At 42.0% G+C, this 23750-nt stretch overlaps 1 protein-coding gene across 2 annotated transcripts in view; it reads left to right on the top strand.

Annotated features, from left to right (window-relative positions):
• Positions 1–6226: 6226 nt before the first annotated feature.
• Positions 6227–23750, top strand: part of SLC49A3 (solute carrier family 49 member 3) — a 29314-nt gene continuing 11790 nt past the window's right edge. Inside the window, exons 1-5 of one of the 2 annotated variants that reach the window (XM_014056179.2) lie at positions 6227–6618; positions 17925–18083; positions 21435–21654; positions 23086–23162; positions 23276–23413. In XM_014056179.2, coding sequence (XP_013911654.2) covers positions 6496–6618; positions 17925–18083; positions 21435–21654; positions 23086–23162; positions 23276–23413 — 717 coding nt within the window. In that variant the 5' untranslated portion in view covers positions 6227–6495. Of the gene's footprint in view, positions 6619–14866; positions 15007–17924; positions 18084–21434; positions 21655–23085; positions 23163–23275; positions 23414–23750 lie in introns of those variants that run through there. The other variant, XM_014056181.2, reaches the window with a different exon arrangement.

Genomic DNA, 23750 nt, shown 5'->3' with positions numbered 1-23750 from the left:
ATATATTAAATAAAACTGTTACTGCTACAGAAAGCCTGATGCAGTTCTTCAGCTGCTGACATTTATACACCCCGGATCTAAGGAAATCTCTTATCATGTGATCACAGACAAACTTAGGAAATGGGGGGGGGGGTAATCAGGTAATGTCAGTCTTTCCAAATGTATAAAAGCAAATAAAAACTAATCTAGAGGAGGGGTGTAAAACTCACATCATGATGGCAGGGTCACGTGACGTATTGGGACTTTCCCCCCCTTCGCTAAACCGGGCATGGCCATGGCCAGCGCATGAAACATCTGGCCTGTGGGCCAGGAGTTTGGCAGCCCTGATCTAGAGTAAAGCCTCAGAGTACAAATTGTCCTCAAGGACATCAGTGGTGGGATTCACTTACCTTCCCTACCGGTTTGCAAATGTGAATGTGAGCCTTCTGTGCATGCACTGTCCTCACAAATTATGTCAGGGCAGGTGGGTGGAGCCTCCCACAACCACCACTACTGGTTTGCCAGAACCAGAGAGAATTGGCTGAATACCACCTCTGAAAGATGTCAAAAAAGTCTCAGGTGACATACCGTTGGGTTCACAGATTGGGCAAAGTCATGATGGTTTGGCTTTTGTTTACTATGATCAACCAAACTGTGGTACATATTATGGATTATGGCATTAGGAAAGAATTCATTCCATTAAGAGGTATTAGGAAACCCTAACTGGTTCAGCCAATTTGGACACAGAATGTTTCAGCAGTTTGAGATGATATTGATCGTGCCCTACCAGATAAGGTAGCTGTAACAATAATTTTATTACATAGTACAAAATGTACAGTAAAAATTAACATAAACCTTATAAATGGCTATAGGGAATTGACTTAATATACATGAAACTCTTTGGTCAACTTCAAGGGCTAATTAAAAACAAAAATGAATCAGAACAGCATTTCCAAAACTGATGTAATGCAGATACTTTTGGGAGGTCATAAGCCATGCTGGCTGGCAATACTGGTAACTGTAATCCAAACACACCTGAAGGGCAACAGATTAGGGCAGCCTTAACTTCAAGAGATGCTCTTTTCATTAGTAGCTTTGTCAGAGTTGTTTATGCTGATTCATACACACCAGCCTTTCCCTGTTAAAGAAGACCTGAGGTTATATTTTAACCATGTTTGCAGGTGCCAGGCTAGATGCTCCTTCAACATGGAGAGTTGGAATGGAGAAGACAAAGCCTGAAGGCTCATCCTTGCCTTCCCACCACACTTAACAAGGTGTAACACTTGAAAAACATCTGCACCATTCTTTTAACGTGTTACATGAGGATCAAACTGTATAATGGCAGAGCAGATAGGAATTCACCAGAGTCGGATGTGGCCACAAGTCACAAGAACAATGGAGAAAACAAGAGGAAGGAAGGATCAACAGCTCCTGCCTTACTATACGGTCCACAATATGCAATCACAGCACATCTGCTATGCTTTTCTAGAATTGCCAAGTTGTTTGTTCAGCAGTGGGTGTGTTTGTGGGAATTGAGTCATTGGTCATGAGATTGCTGCATTCCCATCTCTCTTTGTCAGCCCATAGTTGGATGAAACCAAAAACGTTATACTGCTTGAGATAAAAGACTTTTCTTCCATTTCCCAGCTGAATCTACAGGCAACGGACACTGGTCCTTGGACGGTGTTTTCTTCCACACCAGAGCTCTGATGCAACCAGACCAGGGGTGGGATTCAGCCGGTTCAGGTGAACAGTAGTTCTGACGATCAGCTGAGAGCGAACCGGTTCACTCCGATGATCAGGTTGGTCCTTGCACTTTACTTACCTATAGCCGCTCAGCTGATTAGCGTGGCAGAGTAGATTGCCACGCCTCAGCTGTGTTACTCCCCAAGAAGCAGCGTGGAAGGTAAGTTTTGGTAAAACTGTGCAGTTATGCGCAGCACACAAAACACGCAATCACCGAACCAGTTGTTAAACCGGCAGGATCCCACCACTGAGCCAGACACTTTTAGATTCTGGTCCTCATTTTCTCTCATCTCTTTAGAAGGCAAATCAAAATACGATTTTGAACAGGAATAGCTCTGTTCATCTTGCAAATTGGGGTCTGGACTTCTTCAACATTCAGCCAACTCAACTGCTGAGAGCAGCAAAAAAAAATCAAAAAAATCAGGGGACGTCAGGCCAGCAAGTTGACATGCAAAAATTTGATCTTTAAAATGCTGCTGTCGCTTCTTTCTTCCACCCCCAACCTGGGCATCTCATTCTGCCTAAGAGGCCTATGAGGGTGGTCTTAACTCCAGTGTGCAGGAAGCGTAAGCCACATCACAAGTCTTATGTTATGAGATGGCTGAGGAAGTTATGGTCATAGGAGGTCCTTATAAACTTATGCAATCTTTGCGAGCAACAGCAGCTGGGATGCCAGAATTGCTCTTACTAAGCAATGTGATCATGTTACATTATATTTTACAACTGTGTCACTTAGCACTGGAGTTCCTCGTTCCAATAGCTATTTAACTTGGGGACTACCTACAGAAGGGCTGTCAAACTTCCAGCCCACGGTCTGGATGTGTCATGCGCTGGCCACGCCCATGCCCAATTTAACGGAGGGGGAGTCCCAATATGTCACATGATGCTGCGATGACATGAGTTTGATACCCCTGACCTACAGCATCCACCATTTTTTACTTTCTAAAAAGAGAAGACCTGTGTTTTAAATCAATTTGACTCCATACAGTTCAGGTGCAGCAGTGAGTTAGTAAATGCTAAAAGGAGCCACTGTGAAATTTGGGGGGTCACAGCCAGCCCTGGATTAACCATTAAGCTAAATAAGGATGTGCTTTGGGTACTAAGGGAAGACAGCACCACCATTTTCCTTGTAGCTATATATACTAACTATTTCATACAACTGTAACTGTCAGTACTTACTGAATCTTAATATATTGTCCATTAAGCAATGGAAGGTGGGAGGCAGCATTGTTTGGCTGCGTTTCTGTTGGCATTTATCTAGTCCTACAGCAACCATCAGATGCCCACTCTCTGGCCTAAATTCTGAATTGCATTTCCACTTCTTCTTATAGGGATTTCCCATTCAAATCCAGAATGTTTATTATTTTTATCTCACTTTTTTCCATATACAAAGCGGCAAATATACCTAATAGTCCTTTCTCCTCCTATTCCCACAACAATAGCTCTGTGAATTGGGCTGAGGGTGAGTGACTGTCTCAGAGTCACCCAGCTGGTTTTTCATTTCTAAAATGGAACTAGAACTCACAATCTCCTGGTTTCTAGACCTGCAGCTTAATCACCACACCATAACATAGCATGTGACCTGTATGTATTCTGAAATAAAACCCATTATCTGTCTTCACACACTTCACTTAACTAGGTCAAGCACTTTTGGATGCACTGGTGAATATTAATCTTAGGCTATATCATAGGGACGTGGTGGCTCAGTGGCTAAGATGATGAGCTTGTCGATCAGAAAGGTCAGCAGTTCAAATCTCTAGTGAGTGAGCTCCCGTTACTTGTCCCAGCTTCTGCTAACCTAGCAGTTCAAAAGCATGTAAAATAGGAACCACCTTTGGTGGGAAGGTAACAGCTTTCCGTGTGCCTTCGGCGTTTAGTCATGCCAACCACATGATCACAGAGACGTCTTCGGACAGCACTGGCTCTTTGGCTTTGAAATGGGGATGAGCACCACCCCCTAGAGTCGGGAACGACTAGCACATATGTGCGAGAGGAACCTTTACCTTTACCTTCATATCACTTTGGGCAACAGAAGGGAAATAATATTTTAAATGCACACGTATTCAGAAAAAATATAAAGAACCGAGTGGAGTTGAATTTATTTAAAACACATATCTTATTTTCTTAGAAAGCAAAAAATGGTGGACACTATAAGTAGTTCTCGAATCAGACGGCTATTGGAACCAGGAATTCCATTGCTGTGATATGGCTGTAAAATATAATGTAACATGATCACATTGCTTAGTAACAGCAATTCTGGGAGTCCCGGTTGTTGTTGCTTGCAAGAATCGCATATGTTTTTAAGCAAAACAAGGACCTCATGTGATCATAATTTTCAACTTCCTACCAGCTTCCCCATTGACTTTGCTTATGGGAAGCTGGTAGAGAACGTCAGAAATCAACATCTTAACTTTAAACAGTGAGTGTTGTAACCCAAGGACTACTTGTAGTCCAGCTCATCCACCAGCCTGGAAAGAAAGCAAAGTCAATTGTGGGGTCCTTGGTGCTCTCTGAGCTTGATGGTTTTCTTACCACACTAGATTTACATCATCAGTGCTAGTTTGCTAATGAAATATCTGCAAGAAAACTACTCATCTCAGAGATCACTAGGGACCCTACAGTTCAACTCTGAGCGACAAATATCCTCTTCTAACGTCAACTGTAGAATACAGGAGAAGGTGTTTAGAAAAGAGTCAAGAAAGTTTGTTTTCTGATAAATGGACAAATAGGCATATGATTGACTACAAGGACTTCTTTTTAGTTTCCTCCTCCCATTGCAGTCAGTTTGTGAGAATCCCTACAGCAGTGTTTTTCAACCTTTTTCGTGAAAAAAATCACGAGGCACACCACCATTAGAAAATGTTAAATTTTTTTAACTCTGTGCCTATATTGACTATATATAAAGTAATTCTCAAAAAGGGCACACCTTACACTATGTCACGGCACACTAGTGTGCCGCGGCACAGTGGTTGAAAAACACTGCCCTACAGTATGCTTCTTCAAATCCATGGGCTGTTAATTTCCAAAGCTAGTGATGCTTTGGGACAGCAGAAGATGTCTTTTTACCCAACACACAGCTGCAAGTGGTTTCTTCTTGCAGAAGACATCTCAACCAAGATTTTGGCACTGACATAAGTAAACAAATAAATAAATAAAAACCCCAGGGCTCTATCCCAATCCTGGGCAATCATACAGCAATAGTGATTAAACTAATTAGAGGTTGTTTGTATATTTAAAAAAATAAGAAAAATCCTTTTTTCTTGTGTGATTCAAACTCTTGATGCCTCGGGTGGCCACCTGCTTGTGTCAAATGAAGTAGGCTGCTAAATGATAGCACCTGCTCCTTTTCTGACTTCAGAAACCAGCCTCAACTGGTTTGGGAACTTTTCTGTGTTTTTGATTTAAGGGGGGGGGGGCAGGATCTTGATTTGCCCAAGGCATCCTTTTTCTGGAAAATCATCCTATTTTAGGACTCTGCCTTCCTAGATGATTGAAGTGTCCGCACCAGTGGTGAAATTCAATTTTTTTTACTACCAGTTCTGTGGCTGTGGCTTGGTGGCTGTGGTGTAGCTTGGTGAGCATGGCAGGGGAAGGATACTGCAAATTCTCCATTCCCTCCCCACTTTGGGGTCAGCCAGAGGTGGCATTTGCAATTCTCCGAACTACTAAAATTTCCACTACAGGTCCTCCAAACTATTCAAAATTTACATTACAGGTTCTTCAGAACCTGCTGGATTTCACCCCTGGTCTGCACCCATCTGGGACTTTTCAGATGCTTTGGTTCAAATAGTTCCTAGTTAGCATAACCAAAGCCTAGATTAGTTAAGCTTGGTTGAACTAGAGTAGCTCCTAGTTAAATCTCCCCCCCCCCGCCCCCAACCTCACCTAAGGGAGATTCTCAATCATCCAGATTATCCCCCCCCCCCCCAAAAAAAAATGCTTTTTCCAAAGGCAACTGGACTTTGTTGCACTTCAGCAAAACCTCTTCCAGAAAAAAAAACAGCTCCAAGTTGCCTTTTGGAAAAGCTTCTGTGGGACAACCATGACCTGGATGACTGAGACTATCCATAGACAGCCAAGATCCTGGTTGTCCCAAAAAGCAACTTGTACTTTCTTCGTAGTTGTTCTCCCCTCTTCCCCCCCCCCCAAAAAAAACATTCTGCTTCTCATCCATCAAACCTGTTCTGAAGAAGCTTCTTGGGTGAGAAGCGAAACGTTTTTGGGGGGGAGGGCTGTTAGTCTAAGTTGTCTCATGAAAAAGAATTTCGGGACAACGGGCCAGAACTTGAAAAAAAGCCCCTAAAGAAAATCCAAGTTGTCTCATGAAAACCACCCTCGTGACAACAGGCCAAAGGAACAGATCTCCCAAACAAGGCCGGAGGGTAAGCAGACGGGCGGGAAGACGAACCGGGCAGGCGCTAGGATCCCGCGGACCCGTTTGGAAGCGGCGAGGCCGCAAGAAGCCGCCGTTTCCCATTGCGAGAAGTCAGAGGAGCCTCCCGCGGGCAGTCGCCGCAAAAGCAGCGGAGGCGAAGGGAACTTCGCTCGGCGGGGAGGAAACCGGCTTTTCAGGCCCTGCTAGCGCGGATGTGGCAATTTCCCCCTCCCCCCTTTTTTTTCTTTTTGCCGACTCGACTGTTGCAGGCAACCCCGCATGGGAGACGGTGATGAGGATGGCTCAGAAGGTCTCGAGCAGCGCGGCGGAAACTTTCCCCTGAGCAGCCTCGGGACGGCGGAGGGAAGGACGGTGCCAAGAAGGACGGCGCTCCGATGGACGACGGCCTCTCCATCAACTATGAGCCCCAGCCTTCCTCGGGGCAAGCCTTTAAGGTTTACAAGCGGCGCTGGTTTATCCTGACGGCCGTCTGCGTGGTGAATTGCTCCAATGCGATGGTAGGTACAGTTGCCCGGCGAGTTTCGCTTTCCTAAGCCCGCCGCTTCTCCACTCCTCTGGCAGCCCCGTTTGGGAGCCGGCCGGGACTTCTCTTTTTATTTTTACTTTTATTTGGCTGCTTTCCCATTTTCCCGAACAAACCGTCCTGCCTCATTTGTACTCATTTCTTTACCTTTCTGGTACACCGTACAAAAACGATCCTAGGCGGGTTTAATTTTAACCCCGCGGGGAGGGAGGGAGAGAGAGGGAGAGGTGGGCTTGGATTTGTAAGAGATGCATGAAGATCCTCATACCTATCTCTGCTTGGGGAGGAGTCCCTTACATATTTCTTTAAACGGGGTTGCATGCAGGCTGATCTAACACCAATAAAAGTAACGTGAGAACGTGTGATTCATTCATGATTCATAGCATGTAGGATTGAATGAATTGGGTGTCTCTTTAATTAATTTCATTGCTTCCCCCTAATAGTCCCTCTATTTATCTTTATAACAACCCCCTGAAGCAGTCTAAAAGATTAGCCCAAGTGAGGATCATAGCAGAGTTACCCTGTTTTCCCCCCCCCATCAGATAATCCCCTAATTCAGATAACCCCCTAATTCAATCCCCCCCCCAACCTTTCAGGCAGTAGGGACCAGTTCCCTGGAAAGAGGTTTTTCCGAGGACCAGGGAGGTTTCCTGTGCCGCTGGCATCCCGCAGATGGGATTTCACTTGTTTATGCAGCCGGGTTTCTGACATGCCACAGACCTGGGGATGGGTATCCCTGCCCTAATTTCATAATCAAAGGTTAAGAATTTTGAAAAGTGGAGATGAAGACATCTTGGAAAACAATCCAACAAGAGGATTTCTTCTGAAATTTTATATTCAATAAAAACTTTGCTTTATTGTAGATTTTACTCCTGGCTTGAATGTAAAAAAAAAAGCCACTGATAAACATTAATTATCAAGAACATCTGACTTTGTGCAGAATACACTTCCCCTCTTAGTACTCTGAACCCAAGTGAAGGGCCAAAGCTTCATCTGTATAATCTAATTTAGGTTAAAAGCCTACAGAGACTGAATAAAAGAACTGATTATTTTGTTGTACCTATTTTACCAATATTAATATTCTGAATATGCTTAATTTTCTGGGATGTGTTGATGGGGAGAAAATAAATCAACAAGATAAGATGTCTTCATTTTGTTTTTTATTTCTGGAATCACAGACAGTTAATGTAATTTATTTAGAAACTTCATAAATTTTAGTCAGTTTTTACCATATAAAAAGTATTAATACAAATAAACCAGTAGATACAAAGAAAACAATAGAACATGTTCATAATAAGTTGTCAAACCTATAGTTAATCCAATTTAGTCTAAATAGCCTGTCCTCTCTGAAATGATCTTTAATATAAATAGCAATAGCAATAGCAGTAGACTTATATACCGCTTCATAGGCCTTTCAGGCCTCTCTAAGCGGTTTACAGAGAGTCAGCATATTGCCCCCAACAATCTGGGTCCTCATTTTACCCACCTCGGAAGGATGGAAGGCTGAGTCAACCCTGAGCCGGTGAGATTTGAACCGCTGACCTGCTGATCTAGCAGTAGCCTGCAGTGCTGCTTTTAACCACTGCGCCACCTTGGCGCAGTATGCTCTATAGAGATTTTCAGTCATCCACATCATGGTTGTCTCAAAGGTGCTTTTTCAAGAGGCAACTGGACTTTCTGATTTTTCTTTGAAGATATTTCACTTCTCATCCAAAAGGCCTTCTTGGATGAGAAGCAGAACATTTAAAAAAAAAAACAGAAAAGTCCAGTTGCCTCTTGAAAAAGTACCTTTGGGACAGAGTGAAGTTTTATTTTATTTATTAATGTATTTATTTATTAAATTTGTTTGCTGCCCATCTTGTCACATGTCTTATTAGTAATATGCAGGTTCATTTCATTCCCTGAAAAATGTAAGACCCAATATTTTTTAGTTTTTAAGTAGTCTAAATTAGCAGCTCTTTCTGCAGCATGCAGTTTGCAGTCCAAAAGAATATGTACAACGTCTTCAGTGGCTTGTGTGCCACAAATATGCAGCCTTCCCACAAATGGAACTCCATGAAAACATTCATGCCTTATCGTGGAGTCCAGTTGTTGGAAGTGATTTCTAGAAAAAGCTCCTATTAGATGTTGAGGCACGTAAGCTGTTAGATGCTTTTCTAACTGGAAAGCAATTTTTTGTTGAGCCAGCCACTTCAAAGACTTAGCATATTTAAGTGCTTTAATATCATTTTAGGCAACCATGTCAATGACAAGAGCTTATCTGAAATATCCCTTACCGGAGAGGCAGTGAAAAAGTGCATTTTCCCTCCTGTTTGGTCCATGCCTGCAAACTTCATTAAATGCCTAGGAATGTAAGCCTCATTTTCTGGCTCAAGGCAATAGCCCATCTAGCCCAGCCCTCTGTAAAATGTGGTGCCCAAGCAGATGAATTTAGGATTAAACACACTGGTAGCTCTCCAACACTGCCAATCCCCAGCAGCTGCCATTAAAGGCAGGTGATTTTGGAAGCAAGATACAGCCACCCAAAGCCAATTCCCCATGAATCAAGCTTTTGAAACTTATTTTAAACTGGTGACCATAATCAGATGGTAGTAGCAAATTCCACTGTCAATGCCCCATTGTGCAAAGAAGAATGCCCTTTTATTAACGCTGCATCTTCCCACGTGGTTGCTACTATTGCTACCAATCTGCCTTCCATTGAGGACCTGTATGCTGCATGAGTCAAAAAGAGGGCTGTGAAAATATCTACAGACTCTTCACATCCTGGACATAAATTGTTTCAACTTCTACCCTCAAAACGATGCTATAGGGCACTGCACACCAGAACAACTAGACACAAGGACAGTTTTCCCCGAATGCCATCACTCTGCTAAACAACTAATTCCCACAATTGTCAAATTATTTACTAAGGCTGTATTACTATTATTCTTCTCATCCTTCCTAGTGCCTATCTCTTCCCCCATATGACTATAACCATGTTGCTTGTATCTTTACAATTTGTATTATTTGTTTCCTAGTATAATTTGATTGCTTATTAGTAACCTTGACTATCACTAAGTGTTGTATCTTATGATTCTTGATGAAAGTATTCTATTTTTTTTTCTTTATGTACACTGAGAGCATATGCACCAAAGACAAATTCCTTGTGTGTCCAATCACACCTGGCCAATAACAAATTCTATCTATCTATCTATCTATGGTTGCAGGACGTACTAAATGAGTCCAAGTTCTAAAACTATGGAGGAGGGAGAAAAACACTATTTTCCATACAGCGATTTTTTGGGAAAGATCCTACATAATCTTTTAAATTTTCTTTTAGTACCTTGAATGGTTTGAGAGCCCTAATATCAAGAACAATTAAGGTAAAAGCCAGGTTCCTTTAGAAGGCACACTCCAGATCCTTCTAGATTACCAAGAGTTCAGTAATTATGAAATCACTATACAAGGAGCTTTCTTAATCTCCATTGTCTCTTTCATCTAGTTATAAAAATAATCTGTGGAATCAGGTCTGTAGGATCATTGGTTTACAAGGATACATAATACTGCTCCTTGCTTAGCATATGGTTTAAGTATTTAAACATGAGTTTATTTTTTATAAATCAATGTGTTCTCAGTGAAGTATGCCAGAATTTAATGTATAAAATGAGGGACACCATTCTGAGGTGATATGGTATCCCTCGTTTTATACATTAAATTGTGGCATATTTCAATGAGAACACATCGATTTATATAAAATAAACCCACGTTTAAACACTTAAACCATATGCTAAACAAGGAGTAGTACTGTGTATCCTTGTAAGCTAGTTTCCTTTACAGGTCTCTCTAAACAGGGTCAGCATATTGTCCCCAACAATCTGGTTCCTCATTTTACCAACCTCAGAAGGAGGGAAGTCAACCTTGAAACAGCCTGCAATACTGCATTCCAACCACTGCCCCACCATGGTTCAAGACTTTAAGGATATACAGTAGAACCTCTGGTCATTCCTACCACTAGCCTTGGTCATGGCAGTGATTAGAGGCATTCATGGGGGACTCCTTAACTGCTTTCTCAGATGCTTTCCCATGTCTGCATCCTACTTCTGGCAGGAAGCTGCCACATTGTTTTATACTACTACTGCTCTACAACTTATCTTCTTCTTTTCTTTTCTGCCAAGGTGTCAATCAGCTGTCAGGATCAATAGCTGCTGAACACACACAACTTGCTTTGTAAAGTTTGTTTTCAGATACAAATATGAGCATGTGACTCACTTGTCAATGGCATGTTCAATGGAACTTGGAGCTTTTCAAATATTGCTTGATTATAGTTCTTAGCAGTGTGAACTAGCATAGCCAATGGTGAAGGATGCTGGGAATTACTATCAAATAATTCCTGGAATCTCACAGATCTCCATTGCTATATAGAAGCAAAATAAAATATATTAACGTAGTTTATGACTCGGGAGTTGGGAAGGTTTCTCTCCCATAAAGATACTACACAGCTTTTCAGCCTTCTCTCGATTCCTTGTAATGGAAAGGGGAACCTTTTAACATCCTGGCTGGGATGAAAAAAAAATGGAGATTTCCATCCTTTACTGAAGGGTCAAACAGCAGCCCTTCAATCTAGACCTGACTAGGATGCCAGATTTATGAATGCTAATAGTACTTCATTATAAGGTTACAGTAACAGAATCTCTGATTATACCCTATTTCTTTATCTTCTAAAAAACTAGGGATGTTTATATCTGAGACATTTCATCAAATTATGTTTCTGCCCCAGACTCGGATTTCTTTTATCTAACTTGGTTCTCTTTTTCCTCAAGGTTATTCTGACTTCCCATTACAGGTAGATGTGTATTTTAAAATGGGCATAGATAACATTTAGGTCAAATCTTTATTGCAGTCATAGACCAGCATATATAACTTTAGGTTTGCCTTAATGGTTCAAACCCACAAGTTTTGCTATTCTTGTTCTAACAGCGAGCAGCTCAGTGCTCTAAGAGTATTGTAAGCAAGGTGTGGTGGCAAATCCCTTATGTTCTGACATTTGTTCCAGTCACTTCACATCTCTTAGACCGCCACTCTTCAATGAAACTAATTAAATACCATAATTAATGTACTCAGAGGAGTTGTCTTTCTCCTTATTCCCACAACTAATATCTCAAATGAAATGCAGATATTGGGAAACGCCCAGGCAGGGTGGGAGGAGGACTGAAATAGGGAATTAGCCTTGAATCATTGCATGGCCACAAGAGATCCAGGACTTACCCCCCCCCCCCCCCCCCCCGCTGAGCTCCATGAAACAGATAGATCAAGGAGAGCAAGCTGTTTGGGCAGATTCTTGTATTACAGGCAGGAAACTAGTTAGTTTAAATTCTACACATGTTCTAGTTGCTTGAGCCTGACGAAAGACCAGTGATAAAAGTAGCAGGACCTCTTCTAAGGTTATTTTCTGAGTCTGCTGTCACCTGTGAACTCATCCAGTGATTCTCCTCTTTTCTAACTTCTCAGGTTTCTTTGGAGGAAGAGAAAAGATAGATGTCAGGGTTCCAAGTAACATACCCAACTAAGTAGGACTCCGAGGCAAGCAATTCTTCAAAGATCCATTTTATTAGAGATGTCATATTGGCACATCTTGGAAAAACTGAATCTGAAAGCTCCCAGGTTTTCCCCACCCAAAAGGAAGTCAAAGTCCCTTCCCCTGCACCCCACATGTCCATCAGATGGTCCCGTCAATCCACTGTCCCAACTGGAGATGCCACTCAGTCACGCTACTCCAGGTGCAGGCTGAACGTCCTTGACTCTCAGAGAAAATGTTATTATGGCTAAATAATTCTACCAACTCCATGCAATCCCCCCCCCCCTTTCCCACAGCACTAGACATGGCAGCCCTGAATAGCCAAAAGAAAAGATGGCCTCCACGGCTGACAATGGACACACATGCCCTTTCTGACTGGGTTCAACATTGCAGAAACTAACCCCTCATTACAGAACGTAGGGAACACAGTTACAGACCATAGTAGAGAACACAGCTTTGCAACATTTTTTAAAAATTGTTTCAGTACTAAAGACCTAGCAATGGGGATTCCATCCAGTAATTTTAGAAAGCTTTTAAAAACCTTTATGTAAATCCTGTGTATTTTAAAAGTCTTTGGAAGTTTTCATGTTTTCATGTATTCACTAGCCACAGTTTCTCTAGTCTTTGGTAGAAGTGGGTTTGTCCTTCCCATTCTTCTCTTTAATTGTTTTAAAAAGTTTCTGTAGATACCAATTGGAGTATCAGTGATACATTAGAACCTGCTAATCCAAAGTTTCAGTAGCGTATTCCAAGCACATCACAACTTCCCTACTACTCACAAAACACTACTACTAGTAAATCTGGTCTGCTCAGTTTCCTCTAAAACTTCCTTCAACCCATTACTGGTCACTAATTGTAGGATAATGGAAACCTGTAAATATTAATTCAAAGGAAGCCGCTCTGATTTTATCAGAATTTATCAGATTCTTTTGCTAGGCAAACGAAAATATCCTGAGCACTTTACCTGTTATTTCTTTTTGTGACTTACCATATAGGTCACCAAAACTCACCTCTTGATTGGGAACAGCCCAAAATTGGTTATAAGTTGTGCAATTATATAAATATTTTAAATAAATAAATAACAGAATTGGAAGGGACCCTGGAGGTCTTCAAATCCATCCCCTGCACAAGCAGGAGACTTTATACCATTTCTGACAGATGGCTGTTGAATCTCTTCTTAAAAACCTCCAGTGATGGAGCACCCACAATTACTGAAGGCAACCCATCCCACTGGTTAATTGTCCTTATTGTCAGGAAATTTTTCCTTAATTCTAGGTTAGTTCTTTCCTTGATTAGTTTCCATCCACTGCTTCTTGTCCTTCAAGTGCTTTGCAAAATAGGTTGACCCTCTCTTCTTTGTGGCAGCCCTCAAATATTGAAACACTACTGTCATGTCATTCCTAGTCCTTTTCATTAAACTAGACATGTCCAATTCCTGCAAATGTTCTTCATATGCTTTAACCTCCAGTCCCTTATCATTTTTGTTGATTTTCTTTGCCTTCTTCCTAGAGTCTCAACATCTTTGTTATATCATGGTGACCAAACTGGATGCAGTATTCCAAGTGTAGTCTTACTGTAAAGCAGTACAAACAGTTCACGTGATCTTGATTCTATCCCTCTGTTAATGCAGCCCAGGACTGAATTGGCTTTAATGAGAAAGTCGGTTCAATCTAGTGGTAAAGGCACCAAGCTAGAAATCAGAATGATATGAGTTCAGGACTGAAAAAACTGATGGATGATTTTGGGCTAATCCCTCTTTTAGCCCACAATATCAGGCTGAGCCAATCGGTCATTTCCTATTGCAACCAATGGATTAACACTTGATTGATTCCCCCACCCCCCCCGCCCCCCAAAAGAGCAGACCTTGCACTGGGGAGAGGGGAGGAAACTAGAAAGAAACAATCCACCTGTTAAATATTTCCTCTTTGCAAACTGTTTTCCCAGTTTCAAATGCTGCATAGTTGACTTGGGGATTATGGTACTTATACAATAGCAGAGTTGGAAGGGACCTTGGAGGTCTTCTAGCCCAACCCCCTGCCGAGGCAGAAAACTCTATACCATTTCAGACAGATGGCTATCCAACATCTTCTTAAAGACTTCCAGTGTTGGGGCTTTCACAACTTCTGGAGGCAAGCTGTTCCACTGATTGATTGTTCTAACTGTCAGGAAATTTCTCCTCAGTTCGAAGTTGCTTCTCTCCTTGATTAGTTTTCACCCATTGCTTCTTGTTCTGCCTTCAGGTGTTTTGGAGAATAGTTTGACTCCCTCGTCTTTGTGGCAACCCCTGAGATATTGGAACACTGCTATCATGCCTCACCTAGTCCTTCTTTTCATTAAACTAGACATACCCAGTTCCTGCAACTGTTCTTCATATGTTTTGACCTCCAGTCCCCTAATCATCTTTGTTGCTCTTCTCTGCACGCTTTCTAGAGTCTCTACATCTTTGTTACATCATGGCAACCAAAACTGAATGTAGTATTCCAAGTGTGGCCTTACCAAGGCATTATAAAGTGGTATTAATACTTCACTTGAGTCACAATTAGCTCGGCAGATCCTGTCACTTTGCCTGACCCATTTAAAACTTTATTAACTTCATTTCATTTACAGTAGCAGTTTCAGTTCAGAGCTGCTTGTGCTGGATGATGGAGAATGTTGTGGATGTAGGATTTATGTCTAAGAAGGGCTTGTGGATTGTCCTTGGAAGGGCAGAAACCAAGGTGCTGGTGGACATATCATTGCTGGTTTTTGACAACTGATTCAGACAAACGCAGATGTTGACCTTGGGATTTGTTGTACTTCTCATCTCAGGTATATACCACTGTATAAGTCCCTAAGCTTTTCAATCTGATATCATGTGGAGAATGACTGTTTATTAAATTTATATGCAACTTGACTCACATCAGCTAATTACTAATTTCTTGAAAGGAATAACCAATTAAATGGAAGGAAACCAATTCAGTGGTACCCTAGCAAGGCAATGTAACTATCCTAGGTCCTCTACCTCTCTCTCTTGAGATCCTGAAGCCAACATCAGAAGCCCTGTTCCTTGTGCATCTTGTGTTTTCTCTTCAAAAATACTTACATGTCTTTCATAAAAAAATTCGCTGCCTTAATGGTAGAGTCCAGTCTGTATCTTCTGGAATTCCATTTAATTAGGATCCCCTCTGACACCAGCCACCTGAAATTGATTTTTTTTTTCATTTAGCTTGTCTACTTGGAAAGTATGTTTGTATTTGCTCACCCAATTCAGGTTACACACCTTACTAAGATAGTTATATATTTTGGTCTTATCTTTTAATTTGAGCATTTAAACTCAGTATATCATTTTACTGGCAACTTATTTTTTTTTATCTCTTACACTCTGAAGTAATGCTTCATTCCTGATTTTTTTTTTAAAATATATCTATTGCACTTTTCTCCATCTCCAAAAAACACATCCTGCTTTTCATTATGACTACCTTCGGTGACCTTCATTATGTTTCCTATGTTATTTTCCTATGTTGCCCTGTGGGTTTGGCTGCAGGGAAATAGCAAGGAACCAGGTCTGATTCAAAAGCTTAATCCCCGGCCAAGCGTGTTCCTTGGAGCCAGATGACTTAACCAGAGAAGCCCAGAGTTGTGCCTCCTCTCATGGATGTTCTCCAGATCCCAAGAAGAAGCTACATGAGTAGCTAGGAATATTTTCAGCCAGATATTGAAAATATTCTCAGTTGGAAATACCTTGAAGAACTATGATTTTGAGACCTGGCTTTGCTCATTACAGATCTTTTTTCCAATATGGTGTTCCAGGTGTAGTGGTCAAGGCCAGAATTTTGGCCAAAGGTCCTAGAGATTAGATGAGCTGGCTTTCACTTGGATTAAAGACCCTCATCATTGTTCTGAATAAATTAATGGTGATTTTTGAACCAAAAAAGATCTGAACTTTTGGATAAGTCTAAAGCAAATCAGTAGCTCTAGAGTACAATCAAACCATCATTGTAATGCTCCAGCTTTTGAATGTAAACATAAAAGCTGTCTGCCTTCAGAATCAGCATTCAGAACCCGTTTATATCTTACATTAAATCTGGATTTTTTTTTGTTTTAAGGGCTGTATTGCTGAGGTTAGAGGAATACCTATTGCACAATGTTCTACAAATATTATTCTGTCTTCTGTGATGGAGTGTAATTTTACAGATAAGTAAACTTTAATGCTCTAGGTTTTAACTTCTGAACATGAAGAAGTCCTATTTTGAGATGGATATCTTCATTGGTGGTAAAATCACCCAAAACTTTACTCTTTTGGATTCTATTAGGGCAATAAAGACATAGAAATGTTCTGATTTCAATGATTACGTTGTCTTGAATCTATACATGTATCAAGTGGAATGATTCCAGATCATTAGCAAAGCATTTCAATTTTAATAACGCTTTGTCAACCCTTCAAAATAGATCTGGTCTAGAAACCAACGCCACAAGACTCAGCATAACTCAACTTTATTGCTTCATACTATCTCTCACCTCTATATTATACCCAAGAGTTTCAAAGCAAGGCAGCTCTGAGTTTCTTACTCCTTCCTTACATTGCAGCCATTGAATTCTTTCTTCTTTAAGGCCACTTTCATTCTTCTCTATTGTAAATGTTGTTGATGAGACAAGTAGGATTCTTCTCTTTTGATGAATCAACAAGAAGTATTCTAATCTTAATAAGAACATCTGATTTCTAGAAAAATATCTGGAAAAGATATAGATATTTGTTCATCAATATAATCTTAGTTATTCATTTAAAGGAATACATTTCTGTGTAATGGCTTAGAGACCTTCCTATTTTCAGATTGCACTTATGGTCTAGGACCAAAATTCTGATGCAAAAATAATAATAATAGTGTGTTGGGTATGTCATATCTGAATTTCAAAATCTGAATGATCACCATACAGTATGGTAGCAACAAAATAGAGAAATTGCTATTCTTTAGTTCCTTTTAGCAGTCTTTTAGATTTTTTGCTATCCAGATATGACCTGTCTGTCCTTTGCCAACTAATTATTGAAAAGGGCATCGATGTCAGTCGTTTCAATTTAGGCTTCCAAAATGCTCAGTGACTGTTTTATGTTTGTAATGAATACATTTTAAGGTTGTTGAAAAGTTACTTTTAAATAATTTTTCCAGTGTTGCATTTCCTTTTTTGTTGAAAACTGTCTTCAGCACTTTCTTCAGTAGTGTTGGATATTCATCCAAAAGAGGCTGGTGATGTGATTAAATGATATAGGGTGCTTTAAAATGTTAGATTATATTTTATTATGTTATTATATTATATGCAAGAAATAAGAAACCATAGTACAAATAGCTTAGAACATGGGTGTCAAACTCAAGGCCCACGGGTTGGATCCAGTCTGTGGGGTGCTTATATCTGGCCTCTGGGGCCACACTGGAAACAGTGAAGGACCGGCCCATGGTGCCTCTGTCAGTGAAAGGAGGCCATTCTAGCCAAAAACTGAGTCTGGATGGGCCAGCCTGGCCACCACAGATGCCCCAGACATGAGTGACATCGATCTGGCCATGGCCAGCCTGGCCATGCTCACCTGGTCATGCCCCCCCAACCCCCCCGAAGTCAAACACAACCCTGATGTGGCCCTCAATGAAATTGAATTTGACACCCCTGACTTAGAAGGTGCCTAAATTTTAGTACTCACAAACAAGGATACCTGGATGTTTTGACAGTGATTTTTTCTTATCATTTCCTTTCTTTAGCTATGGTTGACCTTTGCTCCAGTGGCTGACATAACAGCTGAACGATTCCATACCTCACTGGATATGGTCAATTGGCTCTCCATTGTGTACTTTGTGGTATCGGTTCCTGTGGGGCTTCTAGCAATATGGATTCTGGACACCATTGGACTCAGATGTGCTGTAAGCAGAATGGAGATTTATACGAGTCATTTTTATTCTTGTCAAGTCCTTCAGAATGGGTTTTAAGGATTTTTTTCCAAAAATTGGTGGGGTCTGCTTCACTAGAAAATCAGAACTAGCCAATGAGCTTGCCTTCCCCCCCAAAAAAATATCAGATACTACACAATTGGAAGCCGTGGCTGAGGGTCATTGAGACGTGTGGCAGATTGCAAGGCAGAGGAATAGCAGTGCACACCACAAAATGTTTGACATAAAGGAAGAGAGAGAGAGATGCAACATTAAGTGAGATATCATTTGTGCTTTTTCTTTACATTAAGAAACAAAACAAAAGCAAACATTAAATTCAAGATGTGGTTTGGATTTTTTCCTCCACTCAGTTTTCTGATGAAACACGTCTCTCTGCGTGTGGTTGTATGCACACATGCAAACATACTGCAATTTAACTTGGCGGGGGGGTCTCCAAACCTGGCAACTTTAAGACTTGTGGACTTCAATTCCCAGAATTCCCCAGCCAGAATTCTGGAGTTGTAGTCCACGAGTCTTAAAGGGTTGCCAAGTTTGGAGACACCTGATTTAGCTCAAGAGAGGAATGTTTTATGGATTTTCATTGTAACTGGGGGTGGGAGAGAAAGTGTTGTCCACTCCTGCACTTCAAGCCTGAATCACATCAAAAGCACCTGACTAAATACTCAAAAACTGCTACTTTAATACTGGGACATTAAAGTATCAAGGTTCTAGTTTGTAATTTCCCAGACTGATGGTTTTTATATATGTTGGGATTTCTGTTCACATAATCACAGTCAGCATAGGGTGGATAGATGTTCTGGGAACTAGAATCCCAAGATAGGCACAGAACAACATACTCAAGAAAATATTAAAATGGTGCATTAATTTATTTGTATATTTGGTTGATAGGTTTGTGCCTTTAAAGTGTTCATAGCTTATCCCATGTTTATAGCCTATATTTCAGGGGAACAAATATGGGCATAATAGTTGAAGACATCACCTAGTTTTGGCCTTCAGTATACATCCTAAAAGATATGATAGGATCTTTTTTTATACATGTATCCTTCAGCAGTCAGGGATGTGGGGATTTTCCCATGGAGCTGGAGAATGCGAAATAGAGGACGCAGTGCTGCACAATCACTTTAAATGACTTTAAGGAAGTTTTGTGCGGATGTTTGCTTAGCAGCAACATTGTGATCTGGGTTTGCCGTCATTTCTTTTCTGCCAATGGGTTTGGAGTTGGAGCCTTCCCATTTGATTTCCTTGTGTTTGAAACCAATCTTTGATAGTCAACGTATAACTTGGCTTGGAGATGCCTTGATAGCTGTTCTTAGTCCCATCCACTTCAAATTCTATATTTTTGGACAGAGCCCGCTTGCAGCTAACTTTTGGGTTTATTTACACAATTACAAATGGCGTTGATGTAGCTTCAGTTGAGGAAGGATTCCTGCATTCACCTGGTCTCTTTTTGTCACTAATATCAAAAATATGTCTGTTGAGAATAAGCTGGGAGTGTCTTGACATTCTAGGACCATGGACAGCATCCAGCATCTTACCAATTTTCATGTAATTCTATGAGGGGGTTGTCATTCCTTGAATGCTTGACATACGTTGGTGTGGCACAGCCAGCTGATACTGGCTTGTAAAAGGCAATTGTTAAAGTTTCTGGAATTTTACAAGGCAGTTGAAAGCAGAGTTAAGCTGCAAAGCCTAGGATACCAATCAGTTGTTTGGCAACTAGAACCACAGCAGTTACAGAGCTATATGTTGTTATGCAATTTGTAGGCGTGCCATTTAGTTAATTGGCATCACCTACTGAAATTATACTGGATGAGACTTGAGCCACAGAATATCCCTGCCCATCTCCCAGATTCTCTGCTTCACCATGGGCTAGCAGTCTCAGGCTATTTAATACAAAGATTAAGCAGCTTTCTGTTAAGTACCGTGTTTTCCTGAAAATAAGACAGGGTCTTATTTTCTTTTTACCCACTAAATATGGCTTGGGCTTATCATAAGGGGAGGGTTTATTGTTTTGAGGTTGCCGGGCAGCTGCTCTCTTGCGAGTGGGCTCCCAAAGAGCCAGACACAGCCTCATGGGCGAATGGCTCTGTTGCGCTGTCGAGCTCACGAGCAGCCACCTGACAAACCCCCTTTCCAGCCGTGCACAGCGCCATTCACTGACCTAGCGGTATCAACAAGCCACGCGAGCACCTGTTCGCTGCCTCCTGGCTCCTGCGGCTTGGCGCCTTCAAAATGCTAGTGAATGGTGCTCTGCATGGCTGGAGAGGGGTTGCGCGAGTGGCTGTTCCGCTCTCGCTCATGCGCCTCCCAGCCTCATGATCCCCTGGTCCAGCTCTACACGCAGAGCCAGGGCACCTCCACTGCGCTGCCGCTGCTATCCCAGCATGGCTTTTTTGGCAGCTTCCAAACTGAGTCTTCCAGCAGTGGCCACTCTGGGCATACGCTCTATGGTTGTATGCTCTGCCGGCAGTTGGCCGTAGAGTATACGCCCAGAGCGGCCACTGCCGGAAGACTCGGTTTGGAAGCCACCGAAAAAGCCATGCTGGGATGACAGCGGCGGCAGCAGCAGAGGTACTCTGCCTCTGCGGGGAGAGCTGGGCCAAGGCATTGTGAGACTGGGAGGCGTGCGAGCAGGAGCGGAACAGCCGCTCACACAACCCCATTCTCCAGCCATGCAGAGCGCCTTTCACTGGCATTTTGAAGATGCCAAGCTGCGAGAGCCGGGTGGCAGCGAACAGGCACTCATGCGGCTTGCCGATACCCCTAGGTCAGTGAATGGCGCTGTGCCTGGCTGGAAAAGGGGTTTGCCGGGTGGCTGCTTGTGAGCGTGGTCGCTTCATGGCTGCTGCGACAGTGCAACAAAGCCATTCGCCCATGAGGCTGTGCCCAGCTCTTTGGGAGCCCGCTCACAAGAGAGCAGCTGTCCGGCAATCCCCCTCTTCAGCTGGGCACAGCACTGCTCACCAACCTAGCGGTATCCCAAAAGTGCCAAGCAACACAATCACCTTTGCCTCCCCCCCCCCGTTTCCCGCCCCTTGGCACCTTTGGGATACCGCCTGGTTAGTGAGTGGCACTCTGCCTGGCTGAAGGTGGGGGGTTGTCCAGGGGACTTATTTGCGGGGGAGGGCTTATATTTTTGCCCACCAGAAAAATGTGACATAGCCATAACATGTTGTATTTTCAGGGAAACACGGTACTTAGTTACACAATATAAAACAGAAAGGGATTTTTAGCATTGTTGTTTAGTCTTTTGATCATGGATAGCATCAGGTCATGGAAGGCTGATTTATATTAACCCTGATTGTGTGGCTTTTTCTCTTGCAGGTGCTACTCTGCGCCTGGCTCAATATGGTGGGCAGCATCATTCGTGTTTTCAGTGTTATTGATAGCCTGAGCTTAGGCTCCTTAAACTACGTCTACCTTCTTATAGGACAGTGCCTCTGTGCTGGGGCCCAGCCACTCATCATCTTTGCACCAACCAAGCTAGCAGCCCTATGGTTCCCTGAAGACCAACGAGCCACAGCCAATATGATTGCCTCTATGTGTAAGTAATTGAGTTGGTATTGGTTATTCCAAAGCTTATGCAGTAAGATGGGAAACCTTGGTTTCAGATGTCACTTTTCTTGGGGAATACAATACTTTCCCTGTTGATGCTCCCATCGTCAGTACAAGAGTTGATTATTAGCTTACTAGACAGGGATGTTTTGTGAAAATGTATGTACTAGATTTTTGAACTATATAAGTAGGGTGGAGAACCTGTGGCCCTCCAGATATTGCTGAAGTAGGACTTCCAGCATTTCTTGCCACTGGCCATGCTGAGAGATGGAAATTACAGTTCAGTAATGTCTAGAGCAGTGTTTCTCAACGTCAGCAATTTTAAGATATGTGAACTACAACTCCCAGAATTTAAAGTTGCTGAGGTTGAGAAACACAGGTTTTAGAGGGCCACCCCAAAGAAAAAGGTTAAGCATAACTCCAGAGGTTACATCTATCATCTATATTCACAAAAGCGATACTGTATTTTCCATCTAGGGCAGGGGTCAGCAACCGTAAACACTCAAAAGAGCCACAAAGGTTCTAATAGGAAGGCCCCCCCCCCTTTCAATTCTGGAGCCGACTGGAAGTCTGGTTCCCCCACCATAGAGTCTCCTCCTAGCTCAGTATTCCTTTTTCCTCTACCTGTCCTAACTGAAAATCCTATCAATTGTGTAGCCGACTAGTGACAGGGAGCCGCAGCAGAGGGATGAAAGAGCCACATGTGGCTCCAGAGCCGCAGGTTGCTGACCCCTGATCTAGGGCATTCTAGGTAGATTTATGCTGTATTTTCCAGAAATCATGCTGCTAATTCAATCGAGTTGAATATTAATTTTATTTAATTATTTCACCGTATCTTACCTAAGCAATTCTCGTTGACTCTGAATAAATTAATAATGCTCCTTAGAACAAACAAAAAAACAAAAAAAACCAACCATGATATATCTATGTCTTGATCCATTCTGTAGATGGGATCTCACAGAATTGTCACACAACACTTGAATGTCAAATCATGACTAAAATTAAAAATATTCTTCCTCCTTTGCTAGTTGTCCATTGTTGTGCTCTCCCTGATTTGTTAGCCTTCTACCTGAAAAGCTATTGTTTGATCACAAGGGCTGATTTGATGAAATAGATGCATGAACCCCTTTCCCACATATCAGCACAATTTGGAAAACTCTTCACCTTCCATTGATGAGCCCATTTGGAGGGGTTTTTGAAAAATGAGGCATTTATCTTCATTTTTCAGTTTGCTTTTTTTTAGGAAATAAAGAATTCCAACAAAAGGCCTCTGAAGAAATTGGGACTTCACGTAAGGGACAGATAGGGCTCCTACTTGTTCTCCTGTCAATTCACATGCATGTTGAATGTGTTCCAGTTACTTTGGTGAAATCATACCCAACCATCTCTTTTCTTTCTTTCTTTTTGCATTTCCATTTAGCCAATCCATTGGGCATGCTTATAGTTAACCTATTGTCACCGACAATTGCTCCAGAAGCGAAAGATATCCCTTTACTGGTAAATGATCATAACCTTTCACTTAGAATTCAGCACAACGTTATCTGTTCTTGAGAGGCAACTTATACAACTGCTGATGTTCTTCAAAAATTGGCCGGGTGCCTGTTTTACAGATTGGGGTGTCTGCAGCGCCTGCCATCCTTGGCTGCCTCATGTCCACCCTCGGGGTTTGCAGTAGTATTCCCCCAACTCCACCGTCAGCAAGTGCCGATCACTTAAATTCACCAACTTTCTGTGAAGGTTTGAAAATGGTAAGCCGCAAGCAAAGCAAAGAAGTAAACGTAGGGATTCTCCCTATAATTACAGGTACTTCTTGATCAGCAAATATTCAAAGTTACGACAGATTCTCCCCCTCCCTCAAAAGGTACTTTGGACCCTACAATTGCCACTCCTCCATCATGTGATTACACAGCATAGGTTCTCCTGTTTGATCAGGGGGTTCGACTAGAAGACCTCCAAGGTCCCTTCCAGCTATATTCTATTCCAAACATTTGGAGACTTGACAAGCAGCCCATATATGCAGCCAGTTGCAGAGTCTCATGGTCATGTGGCTGCAATTCATGAGCCTTTTTTTTTTTGCTGGAAACC

Source organism: Thamnophis sirtalis, unplaced genomic scaffold, assembly GCF_051295495.1.
Source record: "Thamnophis sirtalis isolate CommonGarterSnake01/CBP01778 unplaced genomic scaffold, rThaSir2_p1.2 scaffold_5, whole genome shotgun sequence".
Taxonomy (NCBI): domain Eukaryota; kingdom Metazoa; phylum Chordata; class Lepidosauria; order Squamata; family Natricidae; genus Thamnophis; species Thamnophis sirtalis.
The sequence above is the reverse complement of the archived record's forward strand: the minus strand, read 5'-3'. Positions and strand labels throughout refer to the sequence as shown.